The sequence below is a fragment of the Propithecus coquereli genome, unplaced genomic scaffold, assembly GCF_000956105.1.
Source record: "Propithecus coquereli isolate 6110/MARCELLA unplaced genomic scaffold, Pcoq_1.0 Scaffold87, whole genome shotgun sequence".
NCBI lineage: Eukaryota > Metazoa > Chordata > Mammalia > Primates > Indriidae > Propithecus > Propithecus coquereli.
This window is the reverse complement of record NW_012154951.1, coordinates 5,292,592-5,306,066: the sequence shown is the minus strand read 5'-3', so window position 1 is coordinate 5,306,066 and position 13,475 is coordinate 5,292,592. Positions and strand designations below refer to the sequence as shown.

Genomic DNA, 13,475 nt, shown 5'->3' with positions numbered 1-13,475 from the left:
TTGTCCGATTAATTTCTTTCTATTTTTAGTAGAAACGGGGTCTTGCTCTTGCTCAGGCTGGTTTCGAACTCCTGAGCTCAAACAATCCGCCCGCCTCCGCCTCCCAGAGAGCTAGGATTATAGGCGTGAGCCACGGCGCCTGGCCTCATATTTGGGTTTTTTTCAATCCCACTATCATTGCTGTGATTTGCCAAAAACTTAGTTCAAAACCACCTACTTGACTTCCTGTAAAATATGACCTACTTCACATTAGCTTATTTCAGTAACAATTCCTAGACCTTAGCCACACCTTTCACCCAAGGATGCTCTCTGCACATCTTAAGGCACAGCAATCCTATGCAGATGTGGCAAGTTATTACAATTCCCATTTTACTACACAATTAGGAAGCTGGCCCAGGGGAAGTAGAGTAACTTGGAAATGATCACAAAGCCGGATGCCAAAAATAACAACTTTTAGTCAATCCATGAGAAAATACTGCCCCCAGTTGAAATAACATGAAATTTAGTATTAGGAGGATGCAAAATGCAAAATAATGCTTTAGAGCCAAGTCTTATGACTTATATTCTAAAAATGACTGAACACCAGAATTAAGAAGATTTGTAAGAACTTTCAAACAAAACATTTTTTTTCCCTAATGCCTTATCCATCTAAGGATGCCAAAGATTATTTAATAAATTACATCTGGCAAGAATGGCCTTTTTCCCAAAGCAATTTTTATCTTACCCACTTAAAAGACAGTAATAGAAATCTGTTGGTATAGGGTAATAGGTAACTTCTTAACAAACCTAACTGCATAAAATCTAATACCTAATATTAGAACAGATCTGAAAATACTGCAAAAGTGAGCCTCTTATATTCTTTTCCTGAAAACATACGCTCCACAGATCCATCTGCAATATGCATGGATAATAAATTAAAAGTTTTAACAGTCAGTATTCAGAATGAAGGTTTCCCAACACAATTCATCCCGTAGATTTCTAGATATGTTGCCTTTTGTTATAATTAGTTAAAGGCACTGTTTCATTTGTCACAAAATAAAGGTCTTACATGATTTAGAAACAAAAACACAACTCAAATTGTAAAAGCACTTTTATGATCATTCTTACATGCTCAAGTCAGAGCAAAATATCTTCCATTATTACACAGTATTTACAGTTTGCTTCCAGTTAGAACCAGTATGCTCAAGATTTTACCTTCAGAAGAATGATTATGTACTGAGAACAAGTAAGGGAGACAAATGATTATTAGTAAAACCCACTTATGGAACCCAGACTGCAAATTTTCACAAAAACCTCATGTATCAATCATGAAACCATGGTTTTTCATTAATTAAAATTCAAACTAATTCTAATCACAGCCAAAAAACAACAAAAAAAGGCTTTCCCAATGCACCAACATTTCTTACAGATCTTGTATATCCTTTGCAGTAACACTTTATATAGAACTTCAGCCGTAAACCAAATGACATTCCAAATGATCTTATGAGTAACATATCTTCTAAAAGTAGTAATCAAGTAGTGGGAAAAAAACTCCTGAAAAATACATTCAGTAAAGTAATACTGGTAAATCTAACCTCTTATTCCTAGCACCAGAACAACTTGGGTAATTAAAATACACACACACCCACTCCCACACATAACCCCAAGCTTTTACCATTACCATAACAATAAGAACATAACAAGAAGAACAAGTTAACAGTCCTTCAACATTAAGAAGTATCTTTAAAAGAACCTGGCTACTAAAGGCTATTACTTATATGTATATTATATACATATTATATACATCTGTATATTATACATATATACACCTGCATATAATATACATATTATATACATCTTGCATGTATATTATATACATCTTATATACATATTATATACATCTTGTATGTATATTATATACACATTATATGTATACATGGTTTTTAACTGTATTTGAGTATTATAATCCACAAAGGTCCTAGAAGCAGTATCCATCAACTAGAAACTGCACTCTTCACCGCTTTCCTCCTTTCAACCCCAATGATGGGACACAGAAGGGCTGTGGCTGTCATACATCTACAGAGCGAAAAGCAAATAATTGTAAACTATGTACTGAAAAAGCAAAACATTTATATGAAATTCCCAAGCAGTATGCTTCTCTTTTTCCTTATGATACAGGAGTTACTGGCAAAATAACTAAACTCTACATCTAGATTCTAGAAAATGCTGAAATTCTACACCCCAACAGTCACAAGTTTTTAACATCAAAATTCACTCAACTTCTCAAACAACAAATGAATATCCACCATGGATATCTGAAACCATTCTCAAACACCAAGAGAAAAAAAAACAATACCTGCGTCTCCTAAACGTCCTACAATACCCTCTACTCATCTTCAGGTAACCTAGAAGCAAAGCTACGACAGCTGCCCTTGGCCTAGGCCGTCAGAAACCATGGGGTGGGGGGGGACGCAATAACCACCAAGAGACCAGATCTTTTTCCAAGGCTACTGTTTCCAAGCAAAACAACCACGGGCCCAAAGAGACGGCTATGAAAATCGGAGACGCTTTCATTCCGAGAGGAAAGAGGTGCGGATGATACATAAAATCCCAATAGAAAGAGGTGCGGAGAAGAGAGGTGCGGAAGAAACTAAGTATCCCATGTATCTTTCAGACCCACAGAACAACAACAAACCGTAGAGTCTGAAGCACCAGATGGAGTCCCCGGGGCTGAGACAGTTCAGCAGACACACACCGTGGGTAGTGGATAAATCAACCGATGCTGGAAGGGGAAGAGGGTGCTGAGAGAATAAGCCGCTGGATGGGGGAGACAAAGCCTCTGGGGGTAATCAAGGACTAAACAGAAAAATGAGAGAGGATACCCATGAGAAAGACAATGGAAGAAAAATTAAGGCAGGAATCTGGTGCCTGGGCTGTGGCAGGTCACTGGACTACCGACAAGCGAGTGGCACAACAAAGGGGCATGGGAGGACAGCGGAGGGGAGGAGATGGAGAAGGGACGCGGGGCGCGACCGGTCGGACAAAGCGCCTAAGGCGGCGAAACAAAGGGCCGGGGGTAGAGAGTCGCGGGGGGCAGCGGGGAAAGACAAAGCGCCCGGGGCCGCGGACACCGGCGGGGCTAAGAGGCGACGACGGCCCCAAGGAACAAAGCTGTGCGGATCCCCGAGGCAGGGCCCGCGGGCGGCGGCGCGGCAGGCGCGCGGCAGGCACGGCGCCCGCGGGCCCCGCGCGCCCGGCCGCACTCTCGCCCGCACCCGCCGGCCTCGCCGCCGCCGCCCGCCCTCACGCGCCGGAGCCCGAGCCACGGAGGCGCAGAGCGGCAGCGCACGGCCACACGCCGCCACCGCGCTCGGCGCACGCGACGCCGCCCCCACAGCCCCCGGAGGCCAAGCGCGCCGCGGCTCCCGAACCCGCCGTGGGCTGCCAGCCGTCCGCAACTTTCCCGATTCCCAGCGCTCTGATTCCCCGAGACTTACCCTGTCACAACAGGCGCCATCTTCCACAAACTCTCGCCAAAACTCCAACCCTCGCGAGATTCCCCCCGACGCCTTCCCTGGTCCCTCTCCCCCGCCCCTTCCTTTTTTCCTCACTCCTCGATTCCACCCAGCCCCCGCGCTGCTTTTCCCCTCGCAGCCGCCGCGAAGAGCCAGACGCCTCGCGCCGCCCGCGGTGTAGGGGATCCTGCTCGCTGCCTTCCCTGGAAACCTACCCAAGCGATGGAGCATGCGCAGGCGGCTCCTCCGCGGGCGAGCCCACGGTGTGGTCCATGGGGAGCGCTCCGGTTATCCGGGTTTTGGGACGCGCCCTGAGGGACGTACGTGGAGACTGAGGAAAACCGGAGGGGATTACTACAGGGCCGCGGAATGGAGGGCTAGGAGGCGGGGCCGAGGGGACGGGAGGAGGGGTCCTGGGAAAATCTGCCGCGTTTCACAGGCCTAGATGAAACACCTCCTCAAATGGGTGTTTTCCAAGTGGCTTCCCGCTCACTCTGGGTTCCCAGCTCTTTTCATTCATTCAAAACGTTCACTGGGCGCCTCCTTTATGCTAATCTCGGCGTTAGGTGCAGGAGCTACGGAAGTGCCTGCGGTTTGGACAACTGATACACCAGGAATTATCTTCATTCCTTCGACCCTCATGCTAGTGAGGAGACCCTTCCAGAGCTCTGTGAACGGAAAACTTTCGCAGTTAATCATTGTCGCCTTAGCTTTCTTCTTGGGTGCGAGATGAGGTCAGGACAAGGCCTCTGGCAACGAGATCCCTACAGTCCCCCTCGCATACACGCGCCAGAGCGCCGAATAGTTTTCTCCAGAAGTGCAAACTGCGGTGGAATCGAGTGCCACATTCTCCCACCCCCAACTCGGTGCAGGCAGCCGCCTACTGCGTGAGCCTCCCTAGGACCGCAGCGCAGCCGCCAGCCCTGTGTGAGCCCGGGCGTATGTAGGGGCGGACTACTGCACAGGGAACCGGTCCTCCCGTGGCCTGTCACAGCCGAGGGCACTGCTAGCTGCCCGAAACGTACTTCAGGCGGCCTAAGCCCGGAAGCACCCAAGTAAACGTGGCCCGTCTGGGCATTTAATAGCAAGGTGCAGGGTCCGAGCCCCGCCCCCTCCTCTCTACCTGAAGCCCCCCTTTTCCCCCTCCCTTGCCCTTTCCTTTCCTAGAGATTCCCAGATTCAGCGCTGCCTCCCGCAGGGAACCCCAAAACCCGGACAACTGGAATTCGCCGCCCGAAACCTGCTGAAGGCGCTGCAGGATCGGCGCGGCACGCGCGAGTGGCACTGCGCATGTGCCCAATGCGGGCAGCTCAGTCTCACGCTACACCTCCTTCCCACCGCCTTCCACTACTCGGCTCAGACACAACACGGGCCGTGGGAAATTTTCTAAACCTCGCGAGAGCGCGCCCTCTGTTGCTTATGCTTTCGCCTCAAGTCTCGCGGAGCCCTGGCAGGACAGGTGTTTGTCTAGCGCAGCTTCGGGCGCTGTTCGTGCCGCGCGTGCCCAGGCGGCGGGCGGCAGGCGCGGGCGGGGTGGGAAGGGAGCGGCTCGCCGCGGAGGCGGGGCGGGTGGGCGCGTGGCTGGGAGCACTGGGCGGAGGGCGGCGGGGGAGGAGATCGTCGTCTCGCACACACGCACACGCCCGGTGACGCTCGGTGGAAGAAAGGGGGTGGGGGAAGCCTCTAAAAGAAGTGGAAGCCAAGACTTAAGTTTGGGAGCGTAAGAGGTCAGGCTCTAGGGCAGGAGAAGCCCCAGGCAGATCTCCTGGGGAGATTTCCTGTCGGCCTCCATGAGCCTGGTACTTTCCTAAAATGTGTTAGACGCTGTGCCCCCCGCCTCCGGGAGCTGACAGACAGCCCCCAGTGTCGGGTTTGAGTCATGCCTCTGAGTCACCTAGTCTGGCCACCGCTTCACTTGCTTTAAAACAAGTTTTGATTTCCTTAGCCACTCTCCTGTAGCAGTTGGTTTTCTTTCTGATCTACCCTCTGGCCTTGTGAGTTGAGTAGAAGAAAAAAAACATACTGCTCTGCACTCTCGCACTGTCGCCTTGTAAAGATTCTGCCTCCTGTTCAAGAACACGAATTTTAAATTTCTTTTCTCCAGCTTCTTCCCAGCTTTTTGAAGTAATCCCTTTTTTCAGTTTCTGTTCTTTTTTTTCCTCCCACAATATGACTTAAAATATTGCTTTTGCTTTCCTTTACCTTTCCATGTTTTTGTTGAAATGTCCTGTTTTAGGTATTGTTGCATCGGGTATTTTAGTGACTACTTTTTAAATGCATCCCTTCTTTTTGGATTTTTTGTCCAATGAGTTTCCGGTCACATTATTCTATCAGCCATGTTTCAGATTGTCCCTGATGTGGTTTCAATACCATGCTAGCCTAGCGTAGAAACTGATGTCTTGCTGATATCATAGACCCGCAAATGTAAAATTTAATTGAATTTTGATATTTGCAGGACAATGAGTCTTCTACTAGGAAGAAATCCAAGTTTTTGAGTTGTTTTCAAGGTTTTTAGGGGTGTGCATGTGTGTGTGTGTTTGCCTATTCCTTTGATTATATTTTTCATACAGAAAAAAATGTAAGAACATTGAATATAATATCTCAATGCAAGTCTGGTTTGGAACAAGATGGCTTAGGAGTAGGACAAGGTCCTTGGAGCCTTAATCCCAAGACGGTATTTCAGTCATGGTCTAGTTCTGGCCACTGATCTCATTTGGAACCATGGCCTTCTGAGAGTCCCAGGTCCTTGGAAAACCCTGGTAACCACAAGTGTAATTACAACTCTTCATTTTCACCCTAAAGATGCTTTGCCTGTAGCCTTTCCCCAGCTCAGTAAAAGGGCAACTCCATTCTTCCATTTACTTAAGCCAAGAACCTTGGAGTCATTTTTGCCTGCTTTCTCTCTCACACTCAGGATCCTATCAGAAAATCGTGCTGGCTCTACCTTCAAAATATACCACAATCCAAATATTTCACACCTCTTTGGCTACCCACCTAGTCTAACCCATCTCATTTCCCACCTGGTTTAAGGAAGTCCCCTAACCTGTCCTCCCTTCTTGCATCCTTGCCTTTCCTCAGTCTGTTCTCAGTGGAGCCTTCCGAGTAACCCTCTAGAACTCCCCAATGGTTTTCTCATTGCACTATGAGGACCTACACAGTTTGGCCTGCTGCCAACTCCCCACTACCACCACCACCTCTCTGCCCTCACCTCCTCCTCCTTTTCCCCTCACTCACTGAGCTCTGACCAGCTGCCTTCCTTGCTGTTCCTGGGACACACCAAGATACACTTTGCTCTTTCTACTACCTGGAATACTCTCAACTTCAGGCCTTTGCTCTTTCCACTACCTGGAATGCTCTTCCCTCAAGACATCTTCTGGCTCATTCCCTCACTCCTTTCAGGTCTTTGCTCAAATGTCACCTCCTCAGTGAGGCCTTCCCTGACCACACTTTGCAAGAGTGACTCCCATATTCTTTATCTCCTTTTCTGCTTAATTTTTCCCATGACACTTACCATAACTTATCGTACCATATATCATACTTGTGTACTGTGTTTACTATGGGCCTCCTCCCATGATAATATAATCTTAATGAGGGCAGGGACTTTTGTCTGTTTTGTTCATTATTCAAGCCTTAGCCACTAGAATGATGCCTGGTGCATTGTAAGTATGTGTAGGATGAGAGTGTCTTCCATTTAGGTGGCTCACGCCTGTAATCCTAGCTCTCTGGGAAGCCAAGGCGGGCGGATTGTTTGAGCTCAGGAGTTCGAAACCAGCCTGAGCAAGAGCAAGACCCCGTCTCTACTAAAATTAGAAAGAAATTAATTGGACAACTAAAAATATATAGAAAAAATTAGGCGGGCATGGTGGCGTATGCCTGTAGTCCCAGCTACTCAGGAGGCTGAGGCAGGAGGATCGCTTGAGCCCAGGAGTTTGAGGTTGCTGTGAGCTAGGCTGACGCCACGGCACTCTAGCCCAGGCAACACAGTGAGACTCTGTCTCAAAAAAAAAAAACAATATTGGGGTTAGACCACCAGTGAGAACTCCAATACTAGCCTGCCTGGGGAGAAGAAAAAAAAGCCTATAGAAAAACCACCTGTGTTGGCTTTCTGCAAAAAACAATCCTTCTGGGTTAGACCCCTACATGAGGCTACACTTACCTAGAGTTTCCTTTACTCTCCATTCTAGACCCTCAGGAAAGAAAACACTGTTAGCAGGACATAAAGAAACAAATATGTTCATGGGTTGCAAGTGGAAGTGAAAATGGATATAATCTTTTTGGAAGCCATTTTTGGCAAAATTTATCACTGAAGTTTATCCTACAAATATACTACATATGTGAAATTACCTATAATTTCCAGCATCATTGATGGTAAAAAATACTGGTAACAACCTAAATGTCAAGAGATGTCTTATTTTAAAAAATCATGATATATTCATAGAATGGAATAGTATGCATCTGTTAATAAGCAGAGGCTGCTTTTTATGTACTTACATGGAAGGATCAAAAAGTTTAAAAAACAGTGTAAAACAGTTATAGATAAATATATACTTATTTGTATTTGTCTAAAATGGCTCTGGAAGGACACACTGGATACTGTAATGGTGATGCCTCCCTGTAAAAGACTGAACATTGGAGGACATAGGTGAAGAGGGGGGCTTTTCTCACAGTATGCTATCTTGGATCCTTTGAATTTTGTACCACGTGCATGTATTGCCTACTCAATGTAAAACATAAAAAATGTAGAGGGGGGAAGAAAAGTAATAAATGTGCAAGAAGACAAAAAAATTGACCGAATAAAATTCTTTCTTCCACTTTAGTAGAATTAGTTTCTCCTAAAAGTTATGTACATGATCTACGATCTCAATAGAATTAAAACAACAGAACTAACACATGGTCTATTCAAACAGCACGTTTAGAGTACCTACCACTGCAGTTCAGGCATTATCTTGGGTGTTTTACAAAGATGGATAATGCAAAGAACACAACTTCATGGGTCTCCCTGGCTAACAGAGTCCACAGAGCAGTTGCAGTGTAATTCCGTGCTAGGATAGAGACAGGAGTTTAACTGCGTGGGGGTACAATGGAAGAAATGCCTGACTCTTGCCTGATGGACCCAGGAAGACTTTGCAGAGATGTCTTTTGAGCTGACTCTTCCTGCGGTGGGAGTTCAAAAGAAACTAAGAGGAGGAGGAAGCATGACAAGCACAGGAAACAGCATGCTTAGGGTGCAAGGTGTGAAAGAGCATCTAGTATTCAGGGGAACTCCAGATGGGGGGTTGGTGCAAGGTGATAAGAAGGATCTGGTAGAACCAGGGTCTTCAAAAGTTAGTGGGCATCAAAATCACCTGGGTCCCACTCCCTAAGATGCGAAATGAGTAAATCTGGGCTGAAGGCAAGGAACAGGCATTTAAAGCAGGCTGGGCAGAGATTCTGATGCAAACTGCCCATGAACCAAGCTTGGAGAATCTTTATTATAAAATTGAATATTACCTGTCTCTGGGAGTTTCTCATCAAAGAGAGTAATAGCAAGTAGTTTCTTTTTTTTTAAAAATCAATAAATAAAATATTTAAGTAGTAAAAGGGATGAATTCGGGAGTCCCGTAGTGTGTATCCAATGGGCATGTGAAGCAGCTAGTGACTCGTGAGGAGGTCATTACAGTTTGCTATGGTGGTTTAAACACAGTGACACATTTCAACATTATTAGCTGTGTGATCTTAGACAATTATTTAACCTGTCAGTGCCTGAATTTCTTTACATGTAAAATAGAAATAATAGCTCCTAATTCATAGGGTTGTCATGAGAATTCGAAGTGTTACCATGTTTAAAGTACGTAGAACAATGCTATAACATAATTATTATAGTATTGTTAGTTTTTATCATTATTATTCAACAAATCCATAACTTGCATTCACCTCATCAAAATTCTTGCAAAGTATGTCAAAATATCCTTAACACTTCAAAAATCAAAGTTAAAATGGCCAAATATAGTGATGACTTTGTCTAGATTGATGTTAATTCATTTCTTTATCATATCCCACTCAGAAATGACAATATCATTATTTATTGTTATTTAATTTCCAAGAGGTTCACATGTCCAAAAAGTTGGGGAAACTTGCAGTAGGTGGCTGATGAACATACAAAGCAGAGTTTCATGTGATCAGATCGTACAGGGGCAAACCTTAACTGGTAACGCCCATTAGAAATTAGGAACCAATTACTCCACAGATGTTTCTCAGCTTATGGTTTTTTATTCATTTTTATGCCTCCTATGTATTCTTAACATTATCCCTATCATTTTCTACTATGTGTTAATCACAGTTAGTAAAATGTACAGGAGACTGAAAGAGTGCCAAGAAGGATTTCATCAGACTATGCAATTCTATAAGGAAAATAAGCTCTAACCTCAAGATTAAAAGAAATAAAGAGAACATCGAAAATGAATCACAGAGTAAGCTTCAGGAGAACTTAAGAAACAAAAATAAATACTCATGCTTTTCTTTCCAATTGTGTTTAATTTTTCACAGGATTCTCTGGCCCTGGTAATTTGATTTTTTTGCAGGCCTGGGTTATTTTGCTTGCTAACATGTGCAGCAGTTCAAGAAGGTAAGGCAAGAAAATGAACGGGCCATTTCCTCTAGTGATGTGGAACGTAAATGGAATCGAATGCACATTTGGTGGGAAGAATGTGTACAAATCTAATGATTTGTCAGAAATTTTGTAGCTAATGTAATTGGAAGAAAATGTTTCCATGTGTGATTGATATATTTTGTTCTTTTTATAACATGAACAAGATAAAGCCTGTTAACACTTTCTATACAAGAAATAACAACACCGTATCAATCATAAAATTCCGGTTATCTGTTTATAAGGGAGTATACTTAAATTTTGATTTCCTAAACTCTGCCCTTTGTCATGTAGCATATATTGCATTGAGTTTTGGTTCTGTCTTAAGCCAATGTTAGACATTCATAGTTTAAAAAAACAGCTGAGGTGTGAATAAAAGAGCATTGAACTAGCTCCACCGTGGAGGCCTAAGGCCTCCACCACTGACCAGCTGGCCAACTTTGAGCAGCTTCATTTTTCTTCACCTGCAGATGGGGACTATGAAACCTATCGCGTAGGGTCATTTTGAGATTGATTGAGATATTCCATGAAATAACTGGGTATACAGTAGGCACTCAGTAAATGTTACTTCCCTTAGGAAATTCTCCTACCCATACTCATGTTCAATTTTCTTATCAGATGGACTAATACCACCTGCTTTAGAGATTTAGTGCATGGATCAAATTAGATAATTATGTGGATAATTAAATTGAAAGAATTATCTTAAAGTCATGGTATTTAATATCAATTGGTCTATTTATTTTTAAAAGGTTGACTGTGGTTATATAGCAAATCAATAGAGCAAAAAAAGATCCCTGCATTCTCTCCTTTGGCTTGTGCTACTCTTAACCTTGTACACAGATGGCCTTTATCACCTTTTCAAAGAAAGCCTACCAGAAAGGTTTCACTCTTTGCATCTGTATTGTTTTGTGTCATAGATAGTGTAATGATAAGCATCAACTTGTAGATATGACCTTTGTGGCTAGCACCCTTGTCCAAAATAGACTAAGGAATAAGAAGATCAATTTTTGGATCCTGTCTTCTCAAGCACTGACAAATAGTGGGATATCAAACAATTCCTATCTTGTGAAATATCTAACTCTGTCAAAGATAGCCAACTAATTGAAAATCCTCTTGAACATTATAATCAAGTGGTACATTGTTTCATTTAATGATTGCTGTTGCCATTATATCAATATTTTTATTTTAATTCATTTTAAAAATTTTAATTGTCATTATGTCAACATGTTGGAATTTTTAGAAATCTTGTGGAACTACTGCAAGAAAATAGTCTCTAGGATAATTTCTGATTAAACTATTAATAAATATTGAGTACAGACTTCGTTTACTGCAATGAAAAGTTTCATCTCGATCCAATAATGTCATATTTTATTTGTAAAACGCATTTGAGAAACTCTCTCTTTAAAGGAATCCTTAAAAGGCTGGTCCGATGGTACTGGGTTATCAGAACTTATTAGCACTAGCGTCACTGAAGTTGTTATACAACCCTCCACTGTTAAATTTGACTGGCTTACAAAAATAAAAATAAAAAAATAAAGGAATCTTTAAAGCCTCCATGTTAGGTATTATAACTGGTATTGTCCTGTATGTAGTTTTTGCTACTTAAATGATTATTTAACTAAATTCTGTCGTGATTAGCATCCTGTGGAGGTAAAATACACTAAAGGTATTATTAATATTCCACTAATAGAAAAAACATTTCTCAAGATCTTAACTACAAATCGCCTTCCATCTTAGTACTTTGGAAAAATTTGGAAATTTATGCATGCCTTTTTTTCTTCCAGCTTTCCAGACACATGGCCTACATTCTACCCTCAGAATTAATCTTGACTTCAGTGGGTTATAAACTATCGAGTGGGAGAAACATTTGGCTCCTACTTTTCTCACATCTAAAGTTCTCCAGAAATGTTCTTATGATTTTCATCAAGCATGTTTACCTACCTAGCATCATATTTTCCTTCACCAGAAGACACAAAGTATTTTATTTTTAACTAGCACAGCTATATCTGTATTTGCATGGTACTTTCCAAGTTTCTGAAATAAGCAACAAATCATAGAATCTAGGCCCCCAAAAAAGGACTTAAGAACTGAAAGATAACTTCTGAAAAACAAATTACATATATATTTAGTTTTATGCAATAGAGGGTTTTCAAAAGGTGGTATGCCAATCTATCATGAAACAGCTTTTTAGTTAAAGGGTTGTTGTGATATATAATTTGCAAAGTGACAGTGAGTATGATTGAGTCTACATTGGCCCAAGCCCTCTCCCGGACATCAATCATCTCAGTTGATCATCAGGACAATGCCGAGGGTAGGTAATTTTATTTCTGTTCTTATATTAATACATGAGCCTCAGAGGATATGACTTGCATATGTTATACTCCTAGAAGTGAGATTTATGATTGTCATTGAGTTCTTTTTTTTTTGGCTATAGAAACTTAAATTATTTTTATTATCATAAACTAGTAGAGGATATTGTGTGTCAAGTACTCAGAGTATCAGATTATAATTTTAATACGTTATTAAAAATTTTTTAAAGTTATAAAAGTATAAATAATAAGGAATGCAAAAAGATTTATTTTTAAATAGCTGATATATTTAATTTTTTTAAAAATTATATGAACAAGTAACAATGAGTTGCTAAGGACGGGTAGCCAAGACAAGGGGAAGACCTAATACCCATTTGGATTTTCTGCCACATCTATTATTTTAAAAAATAATTCACCAAAGAAAAGAAAACTACAGACCAATACCTCTTATACATAGACACAAAAATCCTCCACAGAATACTAGCAAAGATCCGAACAACTAGGCATAGAAGGGAACTTGCTCAACCTGATAAAGGGCATCTATAGGAAACCCACAGCTAGTGTCATAGGAAGAAGACATCACTTCTACTCAACAGGCAAGAAAATGAAATAAAAGGCATGAGATTAGAAGGAAAGAAGTTAAATTATCTCTTCAGATGGCATGGTCTTGTAAACAGAAAATTCTAAGGACTCCACTAAAAAACATTACCCGCTGGGCACGGTGGCTCATGCCTGTAATCCTAGCACTCTGGGAGGCCAAGGCGGGTGGATCGCTCAAGGTCAGGAGTTTGAGAGCAACCTGAGCAAGAACGAGACCCTGTCTCTACTAAAAAAATATATAGAAAGAAATTATCTGGACAACCAGAAAAATATATATAGGAAAAATTAGCCAGGCATGGTGGCGCATGCCTGTAGTCCCAGCTACTCAGGAGGCTGAGGCAGTAGGATCGCTTGAGCCCAGGCGTTTGAGGTTGCTGTAAGCTAGGCTGATGCCACGGCACTCACTCTAGCCCGGGCAACAGAGTAAGACTCTGTTTTTAAAAAAAA

The 13,475-nt window shown here is 42.6% G+C and overlaps 1 protein-coding gene across 1 annotated transcript in view; it reads right to left on the bottom strand.

Moving 5' to 3' along the window:
- The window catches only part of RBPJ (recombination signal binding protein for immunoglobulin kappa J region), a 104,616-nt gene extending 100,917 nt beyond the window's left edge, over positions 1-3,699 (bottom strand). Inside the window, 1 exon segment of the mRNA XM_012664201.1 lies at positions 3,477-3,699. Within this exon segment, the coding sequence (XP_012519655.1) occupies positions 3,477-3,496 (20 nt within the window). The 5' untranslated portion in view covers positions 3,497-3,699.
- Positions 3,700-13,475: the final 9,776 nt, after the last annotated feature.